The sequence below is a fragment of the Enoplosus armatus genome, chromosome 2 (assembly GCF_043641665.1).
Source record: "Enoplosus armatus isolate fEnoArm2 chromosome 2, fEnoArm2.hap1, whole genome shotgun sequence".
Classification (NCBI taxonomy): domain Eukaryota; kingdom Metazoa; phylum Chordata; class Actinopteri; order Centrarchiformes; family Enoplosidae; genus Enoplosus; species Enoplosus armatus.
The window spans coordinates 1,902,541-1,927,179 of record NC_092181.1 but is presented as its reverse complement, the minus strand read 5'-3'; the positions used below and the strand labels follow the sequence as shown (position 1 = coordinate 1,927,179).

The following is a 24,639-nucleotide window of genomic DNA, read 5'->3' as shown; positions in this document are numbered from 1 at the left end:
TTAAGGTTGTTGGTATTTGGTATCTTTCCCAGTTGTACATAATTCCTTACAGCCAACTTTTTCTTTCCATATCTGAATTGTTAGGCATACAGTCCATGGGCGTAAATCGTACTCTCATGGATCAAGAAGGTGTCATGTTAAAAATCTCAGTACTTCGTAGAGCAATATATTCACTTAAGCCCTGTAAATCATATCTGATTTGTCAAGAGCCTCATGTCTGGCTGCCAGGTTTAAGGTGGTGGAGGGATTACAGTGCAACTAGTGTGGCATATGGTGCTATATATATTGACAGAATACTCTGACGTGACAATGTCAAGAAGTGCAGGAAAAAGAGGGCAGGCTCCAACCATTACATTTTGGATATTAACAGGTATATCAAACATTGTGTGCCATTACATGAAATTTGACAAATCAAGAACATGTGGATTAATGTGGTCTTCCAGGGCCAGCCTGCAGTGGAATTGTCCGGTGTGACATTTTACTGAAACTAGTCCAAAAAAAGTTCACCGTCATGAAAGAGGAGAGGGTTGGGAGTTTAGTGAGGAGAAGTAAAGGTGCAGGAGGAGGGAGGTGCATGAAAGGAGAGTGCTGCAGAGCGAGAGTCTCCAGTAACAGCAGATATGGGATCAGGCAGGAGGACGTGCAGGACTCAGCTCTGGCTGTTGGCCTTTCTGGTCTTTTCCTCTCTGGCTGATGGATCTCCAATGTATGTAGACCTGCCTTACCTTTTCACACTCTTCCTTGAATGTAGATATTTTTGTGTAATGTACAGTAAGTAACAAATATTAGATGTGTAGCCACATAGAGGAGCTTTAACATGGCCAGTGGATTTTATATTTCCATTTCTAGCTCTGGTTCCCGGTTTACATGAATTTGATGAATTGAGACATTTGTACTGTACAATAACAGCATTATTTCTTTGTGTTTTACATTGCTGTTGCTGTTTGTGCTTTCTCTCTTGTTTGTTTGTAGAACCCAATACCAAATGCAATGCAATGTGGGCTTCACATGCCCACATTATCAATGGTTCACGAGCCAACCCAACCCAAGGAGACCAAGAAAAACCATTAGAAATACTGACATATGAACATGAAACATGAGTTTTGATGGATACTGTTCGGTTGCTATAGGGAAAATTTCACTTCACTACTGAGTGATGGCAAGTCTCAATGATGAGGGAAATACAGAAACACAACTTCAGTGGCTGCACAATCGACACAATTCCTTACACTTTTGTCTTTATTGGTTTAAGTGTCGAGAAAGGGAAATTTCAGTTTAGCAAAAATGGACAAGATTATTAGTTAGTCACAGTTCCATTTCACCTTTGTCTTAAATAATTAGAAGCAGCAGTCCAGTTTGTAGTTTTTTATGACACAGATCAAGGTATTCTGGTCTTTCAAATGTTGTTTTGAGTTTGCTCAGTGATGCATTCCACCAGACACAGCAAACAGAGTCCAGAACAATGATGAAATGTTTTATTGATCCACTGCTGGATCTTAGCCAAGATCATCAATAGATCACTCATTGTGCTTGAAGTCCATGCTGGAGCTCATGATCCTCATCTAACCAAATATGTATTGTTGCAAATTTGGTGAACCAAAACATTAACTCACCGTTAAGAAAAACATAATAACATAAAATCATAATTTGTTCCTGACTTCACTCCCTTTCTCTTTTCCCGCTGCTCTGCAGGAAGTTAATGTCTGCCCCCAATGTGTTGCGGGTAGGAACGCCAGAAAACGTTTTTGTGGAGTGTCAAAACTGCACCGGTGACAATGACATCAGGGTTGAAATCATTGTAATGAACTATCCAACCAAAACCAAAAGGCTGACATCCACACCTGTGACCCTCACCAGTGCAAAAAAATTCCAGGACTTTGGACAAATAAAGGTGATATGGAAATACTGAAAAATATGTTACTTGTTTTGTTGTCAATAATATATAGTAAAAATAAATTGTTTTGTATTATGACTACAAACAAGATTTCCAAATGTAGCATGTATAACTGCACATGATATTATGCCCCGTCCTGCTCCTCACACACTGCTTGTGTCTCCACATACTGGTTTCAGATCCCTACTGGTGACTTCAGTAAGGATCCCAACATGAAGCAGTATGTGTACCTGCAAGCTCAGTTCCCTGACCGACTGCTGGAGAAAGTCGTCTTAGTGTCCTTCCAGTCCGGGTACATCTTCATCCAGACTGATAAGACCCTCTACACCCCCAACAGCAAAGGTGAGTTCAACACTACATATCATGCCTTCTATTTTAAGTTTTTGGGCAACCAGAGCATCCAGTATTTAATTTCAAAATTTTAGGATATTTATGACGATGTCCATGTTGCATGTCAACCCCCATGTCTCTCCTCTTCTTTTTGCTTTAAAAGCTATCATCTTTGAGATAATTGACTAAGGTATTTTTATTTCCAGAGTGGATGACAGTACCATAACATGTATTAAATGCTTCAACTGTTAACAGGGAAAGATGTCTTTCTTTTAGTTCATTACAGGATGTTTGCAGTGTCGCCTAGCATGGAGCCTGTGGAGAGGGATGATGAAACCCTAACTGATGCTTCTATTGCCATTGAGATTGTGGTATTGTATTTTCTTTGATAAACACAGAATTTAATGTACTATTAAAACACTTAACTTTTAGATCATTTCCATACTTTCATCATTGTCTCATGCCTCTAAAATACCAAAATTACAGCAAGGCAAAGAGTCAACAGCCACGCTAGCTGCTCTGTGAAGCTATATTGTGAGGTTCACTGAATTGTTCCTTATTTTAGACCCCTGAAGGCATCATTTTACCATTTGGTCCAGTCTCTCTGAAATCAGGGATGCACTCTGGAGATTACAGACTCGCTGAAATTGTCAGGTAGGTATTTTATTTCATTTTAGGACCTTGTGGTTTATAATTTCTTTTTTTTAGTGGTGAATTTCCTTTTTTTGCATGCATAGATGAATTCAATTGTATTGCATTAACAAGACCAAGAATCTACAGCCACGTTAGAGGGTCTATGAGACTGCACAGTGGTGCTTTGAGTTAATTGGTAATGTCAGTATGCTAACATGCTGATGTTTAGCAGGTGTAATGTTTACTTCACATCTTGGTTAACATTTACTAATTAGCACTAAACACAAAGAAACCTGTGAATATTACCTCATATTATATTTATTTAGCTAACACTTAAATCCAAAGCGATTTGTTTTATGCATTCAACCATATAGATACAAGCCAAAACTTGCAGGAATTGTACGAGTACATCAACCTCATCAAATATGCTGAACTGCTTCAAGTGCCACAGTGAAGACCACACGCTCAAGTGTTTTAGAAAGAAATGGATTAGAGAGACAGGTCTGTAATTCTTTACATTAGAAGGGTTGAGTGTGTGTTTCTTTAAAATAGGGTTCACTATAGCTACTTTTAGAGTTTTAGGAAAACAAGCAGTTGTCAAAGATGTATTGATGAGGTGGGTGAGGAAAGGAAGGAGGTCAGGAGGCATGACTGACAAGGAGTCAGGTGAAGGGAGAGCTGATACGATAGATGATGCACTTTGTGGTGTTTGTATTACATTTATACCGTCATTCAGCTTTGGTGCATACTCAGTTAGCTATAGAGGATATTTGACAATACTTTCAGTGTCTTCTGTCATATTGATACAATGATCTGCACTGTATACATCGATGTGAAGACTGCATGTAAAGGTTTGAGAATTTTAACAAAATTTTCCCCTCCAGACATGTTTGATTACCTAAAGAAAATACTCTGCTTTGAATAACGCTTTCTGTCTGATTTGCAAAACACTTTGTGAGATAGTTTAGCTTGTTTAGCATCTAGGAAGGTGGTAGGTAGGCAGACTCAGCAGACATGAGGATTTCCCAGAGGTGATGTTTTTTATTTACAGTGCTTTCCATTTACATGCAACTAAAAAAAAAGGAAAATAATACAAAGAAAACTAAGAAAATGAGCTCATTGCAAAGTATGAACAAAGAAACAAACAATTAAACCACTTCAAACTTTGCAATGGTAAATTATAGCAAAATGAACACATGTAGAAAATGATAATGTAATGTGTAAGACTAACCCAGAAGGGACAAGTGGTGAGTGGTCAGAATTTCTCACCCACACTTCTTTGAGTAGAGGGGGGCTTTAAGCAGTTAAGAAAAACTATTAAATAAAGATATATAATAAAGACTACATAGTGTTAGCCATTAGCTATTTTACTTTATCTCTACACAAGTCAAGATAATGGAAGTGTGTGTGCGTGTGTGTGTGTGTGTGTGTGTGTAGTATCGGACTGTGGAAAGTGGTGGCAAAGTTACACAGCAACCCACAGCTAAGCTACTCTGCAGAGTTTGAGGTCAAAGAATACGGTGAGTCAGAGCTGAGGTCCTCTTTACCTGTTATAAAGAACTTACACCACTTGTTCTTACTTTTGACCTGATCAGACACAATAAAATGCATTTAATGTTCCAGTGCTGCCCAGTTTTGAGGTCAAACTGAAGCCTGAGAGCCCCTTCTTCTACGTGGACAGTCAAGATCTCACCGTCAACATCAAAGCTACGTATGTGAAGATTTTCGTTTTGCAGAGCCCAGGTTTAATTAGTAGATTGATAAAAATGATGGGCTTGTTTACTTGTGGTTTTAGGTATCTGTTCGGTCAAGAGGTGGATGGGATGGCCTACGGGGTATTTGGGGTTATGCATGATGGTCTGAAAAACAGCTTTCCCAGCTCTCTTCAGAGAGTACCGGTTAGTACATAGCATTACATGCATCTGCTCGCTGTCTGTCCATCAGCCAGTTGATTATTAATTCCATCTTTTACGTGTTTTTGTCTCTCTCAAAACACATGCAAAGACAAGCACAGACCTCAGCTTGTTTTACGGCTTGGCCTTTTGTCAGTGCTACAAAATCTGCAAGTAAATTTACCTGCCAGCTGTTCACTTACTTAAGATGCATTTCTGTATTCTGCTACATTAGATCGAGAGTGGTAATGGAGTGGTCAGACTGAAGAAAGAGCACATCACGCAGACCTTCCCAAACATCCTTGACCTGGTGGGGAGTTCCATATTTGTAGCTGTCAGTGTGCTGACGGAGAGCGGTAAGAAAGAGAGTGTGCGTGCTCAATTTTCGTACTATACTTCCATGTGCATTCATAATGAATACAATTTAACACGTTGCATTTGATTGTGTTATTTGTTATGTTTTGGGACACTATTATGTTGTAATTAAGTGTATTTAAGTACATTCTTTGCACTAATGTTAGAGTTTTTAACATGTACATTGTGCATACTTAAAAGGTATTAATTTATACATCGTTTACAGATATTAGTCAATATTTAGTAAAGTAGAGATGTTTGTTTAATATACTTTAGATATATATAATTAGCATAGCTTGAGAAAAAATAATAAATAATAATATTTATAATAATAATTAAGAGAGTAAATTATAAGTTAAGTTATATTGGCTACAAAAGAGTACATTCAAATACAAATCAATATTAAATATTCTAAATATGTTTAAAAAAATGTAACAAGTTTATTTCTTAAGGCTATTCATTAAGCATACTTAATAAAAAATATATAAAATCCACTTTAATTGTACTTATATTTAATATGATCAAAGCATAACTTGAAGACTGAATACTGAAGTACTACTAGAGAAATAATGCACATTAAATTAGTACAGTGAAACACAGATGTAATATGTTTTGTTGTCATTGAAATTTAGCACTAAAAATAATAATGTGCGTCAAATACGCATAGGTACACTAAAAGTATATAGTCTACTTACTTTGTACCTTGTGTGTGTGTTCAGTGTTTGGTCATGTGAATCATACTGACTCAGCAGCAGCAGTTAGTACTTAGGAGTGTTTTTTCCCAAACAAGAAAAACAAAGAAGGCAAAGACTTCGTATCTGGATAAGTTCATAATGCATGGCATGTTTTTCTGTAATTAACTGAGCCGTTTCTTTTCAATTACATAGGTAGAAATCAGTCAAACAAGACCAGTGGGAAGAGAAGTAAAAATACTTGTACTTAATAATTATCTTACGTTCACGTATAAAATGGTAAACGCTTTACTCTCATTCACTCATTCACACACACACTGATGGCAGCGATCTACCATGCCAGGCGCTGGCCTGACCATCAGGAGCAATTTGGTATTCGACCTGTAAATGGGAGGAGCTGGGGATCGAACTGCCAACCCTATAAACCGCGGACAACCCGCTGAGCCACAGCCACATGTGTCTTTGTGTGTTTATGTGCATCTGCATATATCTTTGCACAGGTAGTGAACTGGTGGAGGCAGAGTTGAGAGCTATCCAGATTGTCACATCACCTTACATCATCCACTTCAAGAAAACGCCCAAATACTTCAAACCAGGAATGTCCTTTGATATTGTGGTAAAGTACACACTTGCATGTATTTAAATTCACCAGTCACAACCAATCACACAGGACTGTATCCTGAGGGTTATTTTATATTATTTGAAGTATTATTTTATATCTGAGGGATGTTTAATAACCAATAATAGACCTTTCTTCAGTGCCTATAAATCTCCTCTCAAATGTCCTCACAAAAATAAAATCCACACACTTTTTATTACTTGATTATTCATTTATTACTGCTATGTTTGGATCCGCCATGGATCTTGATTTTGATGCAAATGTAAATCTCTTCAAACAGATGAGTGTCCTGAGAAAAACTAGAACTTTATGTAGACATACTGGGTCATTATTATCTCAGTCATAACTTGTCATAACATGTTATAACAAGCTTGCAGACAGAATTTCTTCTATTTCCATAATAGTACTAGATTGTCCTTAAACTTATTTTCATGAGGTAGTTGGATGTTTTTTGACAGATTGAAGTTGTGAATCCTGACGGCACTCCAGCACAAAGTGTTAGAGTGGTGGTGGATCCGGGTGAGGTACAGGGCAGCACAGCAGCCAATGGCATGGCAAGGCTTTCCATCAATACAGAGGAAAATCCTAAACCACTGACAGTCACAGTAAGTGTTGAGAATTGCTCAGATTGTATTTATTTATTTACATTTTGTGTTAAAGCACATTTAGCAAATGTAGTGAGAGAATATTGAACTAGCCAGAAACACAACCGCTTCACCAGGGCAGCTGTTTGACGGGAAAGAGGGTGAGCTACGGGGCGCCCCCAAGCTGCCTTTCTAGGAAGACACAGATTGCGCCCACCCTGCCTGCTTGCCACGCATTCACCCATATTGTGGTCCAGCCATTTGGTGTGCCGACATTCAAATAACTTGGGCAGCCACCTCCTTAGATGGCTGTTCCTGGCAAGGAAATGATGCAGAATCCGTATTGGAGCTGCCACACTGATCATCTTAGAGAAGCAGGTTCTGCCTCTCCCCATCAGCGTGTCGGGCTCTAGTTGGACCTCTCAGAGCACGCCCCTGTTCAGCTGAATTATGGGTTTCACAGTCTTATAAGCACACGTATATATCGTTCAAAACACACCCAGTGCTGCTAGGCAAGGGTACAGGAAAATTGTGTGAAATACTGTATGTTGAAAAACTGTCTTCACCCAATAGGAACCTCAGTCCCTGTGATGGTAAGCCACAGCAATGAGCACTGGGATCAGTGGGTATCGTTAAGATTTTAACGGTACTACTAATCTTATCGATACTGCTTATCGATCCGGTACTTTAACGGTACTCTTAACGGTTCTTTTTGTTTATAGATAAACAATCATCTGACTAATAGTTACTTTATATAAATATTTTAAAAGGGTTAAGGGACAGTAGAGAGAGAGAGAGATGCAGTAAAGAACCCTGTCCAGACTTGGTGAGGCCACTGCGGTGCACTTTATGGTTTCTTCTATGGATCAGCATTGACTAAATATCTAGTAAACAAGCTTAGTAATAGTGTTCAAATTCAAACCTCTTTTTAGTTTAGAGAGGTTTGGAGTATGAGTTAAATGAGTATGAGTCATATTTATTCTGGTTATTATCTGCCCAAGATCTTCCTCTTTGTCAGTGTTTTGGTTCATTTTGTAAAAAGAAAAAAGATGAGTTGAATGAAATCTTGACTACGGAGGTAAAAATGAAACACCAAAGTATGGTTTACATTTTGTATTACCTTGTCATTTGCAAGTGCCTTCATCATTTCAAGTGTTAATTGTAAAAAATAATAATAATTTCCCCTTCTGAGTCCTTGGTCAAATGCACAGAGGCAGCTGTTTAAGAAATTAGGAATTTTTATTGCCACTTGAATAGATGACTGGCTGTTACCGCGCAGCTCGTAGGAAGATAACTCTGGGCTTTGCCATCAACCTGGAACCCAGCGCCCTGGGACCCACCCAGGCATCTTTGTTGGAGGTAATTTTTACTAGGCAGACTGCACATGAGAGAATCTCAGGAGCGACCGAGTCCAAAAGTGACAGCCAACTGCACCGCAGGGCTACACCACTGGAGGAATCCAAATTCCTCTTACGGGCAATGTTTAGGAGATCTGTCACATCCAGGACGATGGTTACCTCAGATGCAAGTCTCAGGGGCTGGTAAGCCACAAGGGCAAAGTAATGAGTGATGTGTGAGGTGGGCCTCAGTGGGGCCACCTAGGACTTCCTGCCATTAATGAGAGATCATCAGAGCAGACAACAGACTAGGTGGACTATGGTTTCATCCTGTGCACATATTGGCTAGTTGTCTGATAATGTCGAGCAGCATTCAGTGCTGTCCCTGAGAGCCACTCATTTTCCAGGAGTCCAGCACTTTAAGATTCCACTACCATCCTACAAATACCATCCTCAAGTGGTAATTCAAATTTTGGCTTGCTTTGGCCTGCTTTGGCCTATCCCAAGTAGACCTTAAGGTAGTTTGCCTTTAAGGAAATGCTCAATGCCCAAAGTATTTATCCCTGAGGGACCAGGAGGCTCCATTGAAAACACACAAGTGGCCACCAGTTCTTTTTTACATGTCACCCCCACTGTCCCTGATTTCTCCCACACTGATGAGAGTGATAAGCAAGGCACTATCTTTGATACTGATTGCCCATATGGATAGAGGAATGCCATGTGCTGGGACCTTCCCCAGGCCACAGTGGAGATATTTAATTCTGGTCACAGGTTATCTCATTCCAATCTGACAGCAATCCTCTCTTTTCTTGTGAGAAAACACCTCATTCTTTGCTCTGCCCCATGTCTAAACCATTTGTCTCCTCATAGGTTTTATCCCTAGTGCTAGACGCAGTCACCCAGCCACCATTTGAATTTTTGGATCAGGTGGACATGAAGACACTGAGCAGTATCTCTCCCACTGGATTGTTGGAGCAATTAAAATGGCCTAGACCAGTAAATGCCTCTAACCGCCAGCTGAAGTAATTGTATAGAGGCTTCTGGGGAAAACGCTGAGATAACGTCCCCCATAGTGAGACACCTCACTCACCCTGTTTGTCTGTCAGTTGGTGCTAGCCTGTATAGACAAGGTGTCGGAGAGTCTTAATTCAAGAGGTAAAGAAAAAGGGACACATTTTTACCTTAAAACAATTAAATGGATTCCTTTGTACACACAAGAATGTGGTACTGTATGAATGCTCAAGAAATTCACTTTTCATGGTATTATGTCAAGCTAGTGTTGGGGCTGTGTGTGTGTAGGCACAGCAGACCTAGCCTATGGATAGTTACATCTCACATCACTTACCTGCTTATCGCTTACCTGTGTGTTTAATTGTAGGCAAAGACCAAGGATCCTTATATTTCACCTGAAAGGCAAGCATCAGCCAACATGACAGCTCTCCCATACAGCACTAACAGCAACAGTAACATCCATATAGGTACATACTGAAATTAAATCAGGTAGTGATGGTGGTGGTGGTGGCAGTGCTGTCAAACTACCATAAAAAACTTTGTAATGTTGTTTTTACAGGTGTGGATACAGCAGAAGTAACAGTAGGAGAAAACCTGAAAATCAGCCTCAACTTCAAAAGGCAGGAAAATACACAAAATGACATCACATACCTGGTGAGAGATGTTTTGCGTGTGTATGTGTACGTTTGTGCACAAGCTTGAGCTTTTGTGTTGCGTTCAGCAATGTGTGTGGTACAGTGTGAATGCATGTCGGATGAGTACTGAATTTCAAATCTTTGTCCTCAGATCCTGAGCAGAGGTCAGCTGGTGAAATATGGTCGTTACAGGGCAAAAGGTCAAGTACTGATATCCATGATTATCACTGTGACCAAAGAAATGCTGCCATCGTTCCGCATCATCGCCTACTACCATACAAATGATAATGAAGTGGTATCAGACTCCGTTTGGGTGGATGCAAAGGACTCCTGCATGGGCTCGGTGAGACACACAGCGCTGATATAGCAGAGTTGAAGAGGCCAAACAATACATTATTATATTTTCACAACTACAAGTATGCCTCCTCCTTTAGTTGAAGCTTGAATCATCAACACCTTCTTCATCCTTTGAGCCTCGAAAGATGTTTGGTCTGAAGGTCACAGGAGATCCAGGGGCCACAGTGGGACTTGTGGCAGTTGACAAAGGCGTCTACGTCCTAAACAACAAGCACCGCCTCACCCAGAAAAAGGCAATTTCTTATTAATCTTTGAAAATATTTTAATATTTTAATCTAAAAGGCTCATTTATTTCTGAAACTGAAACTATTATTACACAAGTTTGTTAGCCTGTGGATTCGAATAGTGTCCAGAATAAGTTTGTCCTGCAGCAGATATTTTGCATACTGTTTCTGTCATACCAGATATGTCATATAACTTACATGGTAATTGTACTGCTTTTATATAATGTTTTCATCCAAACTGCTTTAAAATTTTGCCTCTCATTCACCCATGCACCCCATCACCAATGGCAGCGGACCTGCAATGCAAGGCACTGTCGGGAGCAGTTTGGAGTTCAGATCGAACTGCAAAACCTGGGATTGATGGATAACACGCATGTGGCATAACCCTAAGCTTTGTCTGTTTGTATTTCTGTGTGTATGACACCCTGCTCAGGTGTGGGACATCGTAGAGAAGTACGACACAGGCTGCACACCAGGTGGAGGGAAGGACAGTATGGGTGTGTTCTACGATGCTGGGTTGTTGTTTGAGTCCAACACGGCTTCTGGGACTCCCTACAGACTAGGTGATACTACTTCACTCTAGTCTCATTCTTTTCCCTCCTCCTGCTAATCTGGTACCTTCCAAATGTCCTATTGTTTGGAGCAAGAAAATCCAAAATTGGGCAACAGGTGGGAGCCAGGGTTAAGCTCATTGTACCAATGAAATATCACTAATGAGAGGTGTGCGTAGACCTTTGGTTTTCTTATCCATTGCATTCATTTAAGCCTAAGCAGACAATATATATTGTTTGTATACTCTCAATATATGCACATAAAAACACCTATGTAACTTGTATTTATTCTAGCACTCTTGCACTAACAAGGACTCATTTATGACCTGGGCAAGTATACATTGTTGGCCAGCTCTTGCCTGAATGTAAGAGCAATACATTAAAATTGCTCATATTTGTTTGGGTATTGTTTTGGTTTTATGGCCCACAACTTTTTTTGACTGTCACCCTGCTCACGGTTACTCAGTTACTTCAAGCAGCAGGCAGCTGTTTTCAATGAAAATGCTCTAAAATCCCACTGTTCACCACCTGCCCGTCACCACATGACAATCAGACACATGCTGGTGCGACTTGCTGGTGAACATAGTGGAGCGGTAAGCAACTAAAGAGTTAGATATTAATGGGGACTAAAGGAGAGTGAATCTTGGACTTGCTTATTTTGGGGCCAGAAACATCACTGCAAATAAATGCTGATGTTGCTTTATATCTGCTGAACGTGTAAATAGGCAACTGCTGCTAACAACTTCACCAGTGGCAGAATTGTGTTTACAGCTTTTTTCCCCTGCCCTCAAGTGGCCAAAATACCAGTTAATGCAGGTTTAAGGTTTTTAAGGGGTAAGGATCTAGTCGACAGCAGAGGGACTACATCTTAAAGGGTCAGTTCACCCAAAAAAGCACTTTCTCATTTCCCATTTGGCAATGCAGATAGTTCAGGGACACTGTGTCTGAAACAACTTGTTACTGGTTAATACCACTAGGGGTAAGTGAGATAATATGGTTTTCATAATTAGTTTGAACCAACCCTTTTGGGCATTTTCATGTTGGCTTCCATATCGGTCAACCATGGTGATTGCCACATGAGCTGATTGTGGTCTGTGTTTCTATTACTATTAATTTACTCCATCAATATTTTTTTTATGATAGAGCATTTGTTTAAACAGTCCAACAAATTCGAAGTGCAATTGTAGATCAGATTGTCTCATGTATGTCCAACCAGCTAATTACCTAACATCATGAGCATCACGTCAATTATACCATGCAGAGTCAAGTCTAGGTCCGACCTTGTTTGGTTCTGTTAAAGATCTAGTCTGTGTTGCGTTTCCAGAATTGAAATGTCCTGCCCCCAGCAGGAGCAAACGCACCACTACTATAATGGACGTCACCACCAGCTTAGGTAAGAACCACAGCTTGAAGCTACCCAATAACCACATATTCAGTCGTCTTCTGCCACGCAGCTCAGGCTCTCCAAAATGTTTGTAGTTTGATATCTTCTGTTGTTGACACCATGCCTTTAATGGGAAGATAGAAATGAGTACTGGAGGGAGAGGGATACCTCATTTCTTGTCATCTACATCTTTCCATATGAGTGAAAACGTTTCACATTTAATGTAACATTATCTGAAACACTTATTTTATCTTATTTGACTTTATTTGTACTTTATACATGTATTTCTACATTTTTCAGTCCAATGTGGCCACACTGCTTATGCTCCACACCTTCTCACCTCTGTCTGTCCTCCACATCCCTCTTTCTTTCCAGTGAGTCAATATCAAGATGAACTGCAACGTGACTGTTGTTTGGATGGCATGAGGGACACTCCTGTTTCATACAACTGTGAGAGGCGCATCGAGTACATCGTGGACGGTCCAGCCTGTGTGGAGGCCTTCCTGCACTGCTGCAAGGAGATGGAAAGGCAGCGAGCCGAGAGGAAGGAAGAAAACCTCCAACTGGCTCGTAGTAAGAGACGGGGACAAGGGATGGGGGAAAGCCCTGGGTGGTTACTATCCATGGTCATACTGGTAGTTAGGAAACAATCACTGCCTCCCAATGGAAAATAATAACCTTTTTAATGACACTTTAGGTGAAGAGGATGACAGTTACATGGACAGCAATGAAATTGTTTCTCGCACCAAGTTCCCTGAAAGTTGGCTGTGGTTAGATATCAAACTGCCTCCTTGCCCTGAGGGAAAACCTAATTGGTGAGGAAACTGAAACTTATACACACAAAACAATACACTGATAACTTACCTTTTGCCTCCCAAAGTGTTAACACCTTTCTTTGTTCTAGTGACACCACATCAGTGAAGAAAGATTTTCCTTTGCAAGACTCAATCACAACCTGGCAGTTCACTGGTATTAGTCTGTCAAGAACTCATGGTGAGGATTCTTGTGTTTCAGTTGTGCCTCCCACCTCAAAACCAAGAGCCAACCCTACTCTTTCTCTATTTCCTTTGGTCTGTCCTTCACTCAGCCACATCTTTTTTCCCTGCTATGTTTCATGTTTTTTTAAGGTATCTGTGTTGGCGAACCATTAGAGGTCATTGTCCGGAAGGATTTCTTCATTGATCTCAGGCTGCCGTACACTGCTGTCCGCGGAGAGCAGCTAGAAGTTAAAGCAGTCCTCTACAACTACAGCCCCAATATTGCCACTGTAAGTCTGGGTCATTCAAGAAAGCCAACAGGACCATATTTTTCATTAACTAATCCAGGGCAAAAGGACAGAATACAATAGGTGGCTAAAAAGAGGATGAATGCAAATAATGCAAGAAGAACTATTTATTCAAGTAGCTACTTTATTTCCGTAGTACCTGTTGTGTAGACCCCCTTCTTCAGTCAGTACTGGAACTGGATCCCTATTTTAGACAGAAATAGTATTATTGCTGTTCTCTAGGTAACAACTACAGACTAGACTCTATGGGGGCTCTTTATCTTTGATCAGCTACACATGTCTCAATCTCTTTCTCCACCTTTGTCTTGTTTTCGAGGTGCATGTAGTTCTGATTGAGGAGGCACATGTGTGCAGCGCAGCTTCTAAGCGTGGGAGATATCATCAGGAGGTCAAAGTTGGGAGCCAAACTACACGTTCTGTACCCTTCGTCGTTATTCCCACTAGGGAGGGAAAATTCCGCATCGAGGTCAAAGCATTTGTTAAAGACTCATCACTCAATGATGGAACCATGAAGATGCTGCGGGTGGTGGTAAAAGAAACACGCTCCATGTCAGACATGTTGATAAATCTGTGCCATGTCAGAGCGCAGTGCCATTACGCCCTAACTGTCCACTGTGTTTTCCTTATGTAAATCACGCTCCCAAGACTTACTTACCCTCCAAAAAATCATAAAGATATTTTTGATGAAAATCATCAAAAATATCCCTCTTCCTCCTTCTGCTGACCAAACAATGCTGGTGAAGGAGGTGTGGATGGAGGTTAACTATCCTCCACAGCTCTGTATCTGTCTGTATTTGCAAAGCTACTCCGACCTTTAAGCAATTGAAACAAATCTTAACAATTAGATCAGCTCTCTCTTGTAATTATACCCCGCCCATATATCACAGAAGTTAAAGATATGGTTTGTGACAGTGACCTTCATCAAGACCAGTAGCTTAAAGGTGCCCTGTAGAATCTTCCTGTAAACAAACAAAAGTTGTGTTAACATTCAGTTTTTCTCACCGAAATGTACTGTCCTCGAGGTCCTTCCTGATGAAACACAGCAAAGCCAATTTTTAAAAAATATTATAAATCATGCAGTGTTTACATACATGTTTGCTAGTTAGCAGTTTTCTTCTTCCTTATCTTTGTTTGCATATTGCTACACTTCTTTATGCTTTACCGCCACTGTTTGTCTAATGTGTATATTGCACCCCCGCATATTCAAGCAGGTGCATGCGCATCCTCATGCGTGGGCATGATACAAAAAAAGGCCCACTCAAAAACTTGCTCCATAGTGCTACTAGTGGTTGAAAACTTCACAGGGTACCTTTAACTGCTAGTAATGCTTTATGCGCAATTCACTGGACTAAAAACATGAGTGAATGATTTGGCACACAGTGCACTGGAGTAAGAGCCTGAAAACACGGCCCCTCTTCTACTTATTTAATCAAGAATCGATTCTGAATTGAACGGTGATGCTTCTGAATCCAAGAATTATACTCAAATCCGATCGTGAGATTCCCAAAGATTCCCACCCCTAACTTTAAAGTAAATAAATTAATAAAAGTTTACTCAGAAAGTTTTGATTCCTGATGTTTGTCCTAACTGTTTTTCTCCAGCCTGAAGGTGTTCTGGTTAAATCCCCTCAGATTGTAAATCTAGACCCTGCAAAAAAAGGTGTAGGTGAGTTCACTCTGCTGCTGTATGGAAGAAAAACCCAAACATTAATTACGTAGTACCAGATATTAGATAAATAGATACCAGGAATTGTAAGATTACTGCCAGTAATTGTGTTGTGAGGTACAGGCTTAAGTCCCTGATATACACCAAAATGGACACCGACAGCTGGGTGGATAGTGGACTGTTGATTTACACATCACTGGGTGTCGTACACATGTCTACATGTGCATACAGGGTGCAACAGGGTGCAAATCCTAGTCCTTGGTGGAAATAAAGTGCTTGAATGTTTCAGTGTCTTTTCCGCGGGGCTAGAGAGATAAACACAGGCTATGCAGCCTCTGGATGAAAATGTAACTCTAGCTGATTGGTTACAAGACTACTTACTGGCTCAGGCGGTGTACAGAACCTGCACCTTTGATTTTACCTGTTAAATGCGTAATTATTTCTTATTGTCTGTATGTAATTAATAGTCTGTTAATTAAAAGGTTTCCATATCTGTTTATTGTTTGTGAATTAATCCCAAAACTTGCAAACTCTTTCTACTTTTTAGATGGTCAACAAGTAGAAATTATTAACAGTGGAATTCCTGAGAAAGATTTTGTTCCAAACACTCCTACTAGCACACAGATTTCTGTGACAGGTGAGATATGTTATGGCATGGTATGTGGTAAAGTGCCTGTAGTATTACCTCTGCATAAGTGTAAATGGTTACTGTTGTTCTTCTGTGTTCTTAGTGGCAAATTATGACCTCACTTGTGGAAATGTTTGCAGGAAGAAAGCAAAATGTGCTGAAGAATGACATCGGTGGGAAATCAATGGGTAGTCTGATCATACAGTCCTCAGGCTGTGGAGAGGAGAACATGATCCACATGACCCTGCCTGTCATTGCAACCACGTATCTGGACAAAACCAACCAGTGGGAAACTGTGGACATTGAGAGACGTAATGACGCCCTACAACACATCAAAACCGGTGGGCTCACACACATTTATTGGCGCAGATAGCAGAAATTTAAAGCCTTTATGTATAAGATATGAAGCTCACTGACTGAAAATGTGGTATCAAAAAAGACAACTGGGTAGACAGCAGGACAGACCACAATTTGAATGGGATACTCAACCTGACCTCCAATGCATACGTTTGTGCAGAGGTTGTGAGTTTTTGTTTGTTTTATGCAGGTTACCAGTATCAGCTTGCCTACTGTAAAAGTGATGGGTCTTTTGCTGCGTATCCTGATCACCAAAGCAGTACCTGGTGAGGTCTGCGAACATGCACCATGAACTCATTGTGTTTGCGCATCCTTCCACTGACTATGTGAGAATGGGTGTGTTTCGTGTGCAAATAAATGAAACTATACTGTGACCTCTCCTCTCTAAGGCTGACTGCCTATGTTGCCAAGGTGTTTGCCATGGCCAACGATCTGGTGGCAGTGGAAAGTAACATCATCTGTGACGCTGTCAAGTTTCTGACTCTCAGCACACAGCAACCTAATGGCATGTTTAGAGAGGTTGGAAGGGTGTCCCACGGAGCGATGATTGTGCGTGCATCAAGTCTTCATCTTCATGCTAAACAAAAGACCGTATCAAAATGAAAACCATTACGCCACTGGCTATCAGCTTGTATTAATAAACAGGTTTAATACTGATGACAGTAATGTGTGTGTGTGTGTGTGTAGGGTGACGTGCTCGGCACAGATTCAGACGCCTCCATGACGGCCTTCTGCCTTATTGCCATGCAGGAGTCACGCACACTATGTGCCACCACTGTTAATGTGAGTACCTCAACTCCATAAAATGTCTTTTTCATTTTCCCTGTTTTTTCTCTCTTTACTGACCGGACACCCCAGTGGTAACTAATGAAGTTCAGGATGGTTCAAATGGTACGACAACATTCAACAAAGCTGTCTGTTGAATGTTGGAGTAATGCAAAAAGCATTGTATTTTGTACCCTGTACATGTTGGGATAGGCTCCAGCAGCTGCGATAGTATTCCTGTACTTTCACACTTTTTACTGCCTGTTACGCAGTGAAATCTCTGCTGTCTATTCTCCCATGACTCTTCTCCCTCCTTCCTTCCTTGGTCTTTCCCTTCTGTCCAGAGTCTGCCAGGCAGTATAGACAAAGCAGTGGCCTACCTGGAGAAGCGTCTGCCCAGCCTCACCAACCCCTATGCTGTTGCCATGACGTCATATGCCCTGGCCAATGAAAACAAACTGAACCAGGAGATCCTCTACAAGTTTGCCTCCCCAGGTTTCTTCGTACAACAACATTCACATACATATTCAGAGTATAGGTGAATAGTGATATTCAGATAAAATAGAAATAGTGCATATCCACAGATGGAGCATAACGACTGTAACATGTATACCCGAGCCCAACTACATTGTCATGCGTGATATTATTTGCTGATTTTAGCTACTCACAGACACTGGTTCAGTATGTCACTATTGATGTTTAATTAGATAGTAAGAAACAAGAGTTTGCAGTACAGAAATCCCAAATATATTTGTGATGTAATATAGAAACTTGCCATTACACAGTTTGTGTACTGCAGTACATGTCTTGCCTTGTCACAAGTACAGTATAGTAATGCAAACGTTACGTTTGGCTCTTCCTCAGAGTTGTCCCACTGGCAGGTACCTAAGGGACGTGTTTACACACTGGAGGCCACGGCTTACGCTCTTCTGGCTCTGGTCAAGGCCAAGGTGAGCAGGTCCCACTTATCTGTATCTGTGTGTCTTGCTATAAAAACATTCAGCAGAGTCATCTTTCATGGTACTACACAAAAGGGTACAAGGTTGGTGAAGACAAGCATTTTCCTGAATGCAAAGGCTGCTTTTACAGCACTGCTGACCATTTTACAAAGAACATCATAGTTATTTAGATGACTAGCTTTTGCCCATCTAGGCATCCTTTTTATTTCTTTTAGTACTGAGAGGAAATCCTTACTGAGACTTACAACTTGTTTGAGAGAGAAACACTTCAAAATCATTTAAAACAGGCATGATGTTTTTGTTGTGTATTGCTTGTATAATTTGATTGTGTCAAAATAGAAAAAACAGGTTTGCTGTAAAAAGTGGCATGGAGTAATGTATAACCATAAATAATGAAAATTATATTTGTTATAAAACAGCTATAACAAAATTGTCTAAATATTCAAAATGATGATTGTTTTAAAATCAAACTCTTCCTCATCCCAACCCTTGTCCTCTATTAATAAAGGCCTTTGAAGAAGCCAGACCTCTTGTGAGATGGTTCAACAAACAGCGGAGAGTGAGTGGAGGCTTTGGATCAACTCAGGTAACACAGACCTCTCATTGCTCTCTCTATATATCAGCCTTAAACCATTGATCACTTTTTTCATTTTCTCTCTCACTCTTTTCCTCTCCAGGCTACCATAATGGTGTACCAGGCTGTAGCTGAGTACTGGGCCAGTGCTAAAGAACCAGAGTATGATCTGAATGTGGACATTTTGTTGCCAGGCAGGTCAAAACCTGACAAGTACAACTTCAACAGGGAAAACCATTATGCCACAAGAACATCTAAGGTGAGAACACACTCTCTCTCACAAACAAACTCACAGTGGCTCATTAAGTCATCATTCCTGTTGTTTTCTGTATGTTTCTTATGTGTGTGTGTGTGTGTGTTTGTGTGCATATTTATATTCCCACAGATGAATGAAATAAACCAGAATGTGACAGTGATTGCAACGGGTACAGGAGAAGCAAAAGTGACCGTAAGTAAAATATATTTTTGCTCTGAGCGTTATCATCTGTTTGTTAATGTGTCCTTTTTAAACCTCAGATGAGGCCAATGGCATTTATTTTACCAGACCAACAGAACAGAACAGGCCAACGTTTCAACACTACTGTGTCTTCATCAGAGTCAAAATGGACAAAAACATCAGGCAAACACATATAGTCAACCTAGAATAGGTGTACAATATCCATGGGATGGACTTGGAAACATTTAGATTTTATAATAAATGCTGTTGACAATATAAATGCACATTAAATGAGAGGTAATACTTTTTTGCTGAATTAGATTTTGAACTTATCTTGGGCCCTCTTTGAGGCCCTGACGGTTCCTCACGGCTTTAAGATGCACTCCTATCTATGTGACAGATGGTGTCGCTGTATTACGCTCTGCCTAAAGAAAAGGAGAGTGACTGTCAGAAGTTTAACCTGTCGGTGCAGCTCCTCCCAGGTAATTTGTCTTTATTTGTTGCGATTGTATCCGTTTGTCTGCTTCTGTTTGTCTATTTTGTGTCGTTATCTGCCCGTCCTTTTACGTTTTTTGGTGTGAAGAGATTTTATGTTCGTCTAATGTTTTGTTCCTCCAGAGAAAATGGAAGAGGATGAGAAGATATACAAGTTGAGAATAGAGGTTTTGTAAGTACAATCAAGTAATCATACCAAGAAACATAACATTAAAAGGGCTTTATACAGAACATTTTCTAACCAGCCAACATAAGTTATTCCACTTATGTTACAGATATTATGGTCACCAACTTAACATTTGGTTGGTCCGGTTTAAACTTAATTTGTGTATATTTGAACATATGAGTAAATAAGAAACCATTAGCTGGTCTGGAGCTTTCTATTGTATCACCTTATCCTCATCAGATGGAGTTTACCCGGTTATGTTAAATTTCCATTTAACCGGCTGACTTAAAAACTCAAATTTAAAGTGAATTCTTGACCTTGGAAACAACAGTCTCACCACAATGTCTATTTCCTTAGAAATTATGGTTTTGTCAACTACTTTTGATTTATGTTTCAAACATTTTCTTCATATTGCTTCTTTATGTCTTTGAAAAAGGGCTTTTTTCTTACTAATTCCTCCTTTGTCTTAATTGCTCTGTCCAGGTATAAGGACAAGGAGCGCGATGCAACCATGTCAATCCTGGATGTCGGCTTGTTAACTGGCTTCACCGTCAACACAAACGACTTGAGCTTAGTAAGACACACACACACACACACACACACTCACAAAGAGCTCAAAGGTCACTGTTTATGGTTAGTAAAAACAAGATGTGTTTTAATGTTTGGACACAAACATGTAGATGCTGTGGGCATGTGTGTGTGTGTGTGTGTGTGTGTGTGTGTGTGTGTGTGTGTGTGTGTGTGTGTAGTTGTCCAAAGGACGTGCCCGCACTATTTCAAAATATAAGATGAACATCGTCGAGTCAGAAAGAGGCTCACTCATCATCTTCCTGGACAAGGTAAGACATCAGTGTTTCTTCCTGTCCCTTCCTGTCCCCAAATCAGCTCTGTTCAAAACACACTCACCACTTGTCCCTTCTGGGTTAGTCTTACACATTACATTATCATTTTCTACATGTGTTCATTTTGCTATAATTGACCATTGCTTTTGTAACAGTGCATCACTTACTATCCCGGGTTTGTTTGTGTTGGCATTAGGTTACAGGTCACATCAAAGCACATGTAGGTTAAAGCAAACACACAGTCATGAGTTATTTTCAGTTACCTTTATCTGAGTTGCAAAGTTTGAATGTGGTTTAATTGTTTGTTCCTTTGTTTCGGCCCAGCATGCAGGGCTAGTGTTTGGGAGGGGGCCACCCAGCATTTCCTGATTTTTATAGTGTTGGTGATGTCATGGCTGACATCATTGGGTCAAACCAAATGGAGGGGTTTTCTTTTTTGTAGAAAGGTTTTTTCTGTTTGTCTTACCCAGTCCAAGTAATGTTTTAGGAACTATTAACTATTAAAGAGCCATTCAGTAGGGTTAATGAGCTGAGGCGTAAGTTTACGGTGCAGTTCACCCACTTTTGGTTTAGCACTGGCTGTGTGTGGCTGGGTTTTGCTGGGGGAGAGAGTTGAGGCCGTGCTGTTAGTTTGCGTTGCAATGAGCTAATTTTCTTAGTTTGCGTTGTATTTTTTTCCTATTTTTGTGAGTTGCATGTAAATGGAAAGCACTGTAAATAAAAAAATCACCTCTGGGAAATCCTCATGTCTGCTGAGTCTGCCTACCTACCACCTTCCTAGACGCTCTAGCTAAACTATTTCACAGACTATTGCAATGCCCTATACCTAGGCCTGCCCCAGTCCTCATTAACTCGTTCGCAGATGGTCCAAAACCAGTTGCCACTGGATATTCGAAGTAGTATCTCTGTTTTTAAATCTAAACTAAAGACCTATTTGTATTCACTGGCCTTTTTGGCTCATCAGTCTTTATTTGTTGCCTTGTCTACAGTTCTGTACTTGCCCTCTGTTGTTTATTGTTGCCGTTGGTATGTTTTCCTTTGTGTATATTTTAATGTACTTTTGTACAGCACTTTACTTACTTATTCTCTCTGCCATGTTCTTTTATTTCTTCATCGCTATCTCACCTTTGCTTTCCATCTCTCCACAGGTTTCTCACACACGACCAGAGGAGATCACTTTTAGGATCCATCAGAAGCTGAAAGTGGGCGTCTTACAACCAGCTGCTGTGTCTGTCTATGAACACTATGACCACCAATACAGTAACCGTGAGTATCAAAGACACCCAGAAACGTACTGTTTGCTGACCTTGTCTCTGACACACAGACACACACATACCATAAGTTTGCCACTTTTCAGCTTGACGGATAGTTATTTTTTAATTAATTATTTATTATTTGCATTATTCGCAATTAGTACAAAATATCTTGCAAATATCTTTCTGTTTTTTTGCAGAGACACATTGTGTGAAATTCTACCACCCAGAGAGGAGAGCTGGACAGCTACTGAGACTCTGTAGAAATGATGAATGCACATGTGCTGAAGGTAAACAGGATGATGTCGAACTGAAGACCTAGTCTATCTACTGTGTGAATTTGTTACATCTGACATTCTTGATGGAAACCTTTCTGTCGGAAGGAGGTAAACCATATATATAACTATATAACCTTTGATTGTTGCACTTTTAATCTGTGGATTATTTCCTTCTTTTAAGATCTGGTGTAGGAGATGGTTATGTAGCTCAATTGATTGTAATGTTATCATGACAGCTTCTGTCACAGGCAACATGTAAAGACATACACACGTGTACTTCTTTAATCAGGTCAACAGTTGTGTATTTACTTTGTGCCCATTGTGTATTTCCAGAGAACTGCAGTATGCAGAAGAAGGGCAACATCAGCAATGGTGAGCGCACAGCGAAGGCCTGTGAGACTCAAATGAACAGCAAAATAGATTTTGGTAAGAGATTGTTCCTCTATGTTTCTGTGAGTGAGAGAATAAGTAAACAAGGGAGTAGGTGAGCTAACAATCTGCAATGTGTCTGTCCTCAGTGTACAAAGTGAGACTGGGAGAATTTACAGACGGTTTGTCCACTGACATTTACATAGTACGGGTACTGGAAGTTATCAAAGAAGGTGGGTATTCATCTCCTTTGAACCTTGAACTGTCTAATCCAAAACTTTTGCTTTCCTGAAATGCTTTCTCGAAAGTACCTCAAAGGTGAGATACCACATTTCTGTCCTTTTCTGAATTTTGTGGGCACTTTAGATCCCCCTAAGGGGACAGACAAAAACTTGGCCCTTAGCCATGATTTGACTGCAAATATGTGAGCATTCAAAAGTAATGTTTCTAAACTGTGCTTGTTATGCATCTAAATATGTTTAAAGGAAGATTACGGATTATTTGGTTTTATTTGCGTAGCTCTGGCCATCACTGTACTATCATGATTATGACTATATGATTGTACTCACCAAAGTAAGTGCTGAGATCTCAGAACATAGTGGCATTTCTGAAAATAAGTCCAATGGGGCAAGAAACACAAGCAGTCAAATTATCATACAGGTACGGCAAGTACAGTGGGTCAATGTTGAACCAGGAAATCGGTCTGTTTACCATTTGCCTTTGTTTTCTCATCCAAGTAAGTCTGGCTAACCTGGAGGTCTGCCTACAACGTTTGATTGCACGTGTTTCTTGCCCTGTTGGACCTTATTGTAGGGATGTTGCTGTGTCCCGAAAACTCAGCAGTTAGTGAATACAATGTTATCATAACTGACAGAAATAATGGAGTTACAAAATAATACCCAGTTGATGATACACCATAGTTTCCCTCTAAGTACGTTCTCTGTCTTCTCCAATATTTTAATTACAGGAAATAATGATGTGGGTCCTCTGGGTAAACTGCGCACTTTCCTCAGTTATCCGCATTGCAGAGAAGCTTTAGATCTGAGAACAGGCAAAACCTTTCTTATCATGGGCACATCCAAAGATATTTACAGAGACGAACGGAGTCAATCGTAAGTTAGTTGTGTCTGGGTATGTCTGGTGTGTTCATTCCCCTCATAATATTGTCAGCACTTAAACATTTACATGTTTCCCTGCTGTCTATTGCTAAATGATTGTCAACCTTGTAAGGTTTAGTTTGCGTGGTATTGTTTGAGTCATTAAATATAAATCGTATATTGTGAGGGAGAAACAACTTTGTTGTTGTCATGGTTTCCCTTTTTGATTCATTCCAACATAATACAGATACCTGGCCACATGTTTTTCACTTTCCTCTCCTCAGGTATCAGTATGTGCTCGGTCAGAGAACCTGGATCGAGTACTGGCCCACAGAAGCAGAGTGTAAAACTGAGGAACACAAACCTACCTGTTTGGGCTTGGAGGAGATGGTCCAGCAGTACACAGACTATGGATGTCAGCACTAATGTAACTGAAAGAAATAAAATGTTCTTTTCAAATTGTTTTTACTTTGCATTATTCTGCAATGCTATAAATTACAGTGCGCAAGTTGCAGTGTTAATGTTTGGTACATATGGGGTATCAGTGAAGTACTTACAGGGTACCTAAACCAGGACAAACATGTAAGTACAAGGGAAGAAGACGGCGGGACATAAGGGCTCAGATGATTTTTAAACGTGATTTTTGACAATGTAATGAGGGGTTCAGTATGAGGTCAGAGTAGATAATTACGGCGACTCGGGGGAAAAAGGGCAAAGCCGAGGCTACTACAGAGTCAACACTAAAAATATTCAACATAAAATGCACAACAACGTCGACTGCACAGGTAACAGTCATCTGTATGTATCACATGCACGGCTGCAACATGTCAACTGATCAATGCCAACATCACATCTACTGTAGGAAGCACCAGTGCATGTCAGTCAGCCCAGCGATAACAATATCCAATATCACAGCCCCAAAGTATGACAAAATAATCAACCCTTTGGGCTCTGCACAAGGAATGAAGAGTTA

At 40.3% G+C, this 24,639-nt stretch overlaps 1 protein-coding gene across 1 annotated transcript; it reads left to right on the top strand.

Annotated features, from left to right (window-relative positions):
- Positions 1-620: 620 nt before the first annotated feature.
- On the top strand, positions 621-24,092 carry LOC139297712 (complement C3-like). Its single transcript, XM_070920492.1, has 43 exons — positions 621-706; positions 1,693-1,891; positions 2,074-2,236; positions 2,501-2,595; positions 2,790-2,878; positions 4,295-4,377; positions 4,481-4,568; positions 4,653-4,755; positions 4,985-5,105; positions 6,296-6,411; positions 6,873-7,019; positions 9,714-9,813; positions 9,906-10,000; positions 10,133-10,324; positions 10,416-10,571; positions 10,996-11,125; positions 12,438-12,506; positions 12,873-13,070; positions 13,195-13,312; positions 13,402-13,490; positions 13,625-13,764; positions 14,099-14,311; positions 15,384-15,447; positions 15,995-16,084; positions 16,216-16,416; positions 16,623-16,698; positions 16,822-16,981; positions 17,120-17,215; positions 17,542-17,692; positions 18,062-18,147; positions 18,665-18,742; positions 18,834-18,989; positions 19,116-19,178; positions 19,567-19,648; positions 19,785-19,833; positions 20,311-20,401; positions 20,577-20,666; positions 21,818-21,935; positions 22,123-22,212; positions 22,534-22,626; positions 22,719-22,802; positions 23,537-23,681; positions 23,951-24,092. Exons 1-43 carry the CDS (start codon positions 621-623, stop codon positions 24,090-24,092), a joined length of 4,995 nt encoding a protein of 1,664 aa, XP_070776593.1.
- The last annotated feature ends 547 nt before the right edge of the window (positions 24,093-24,639 follow it).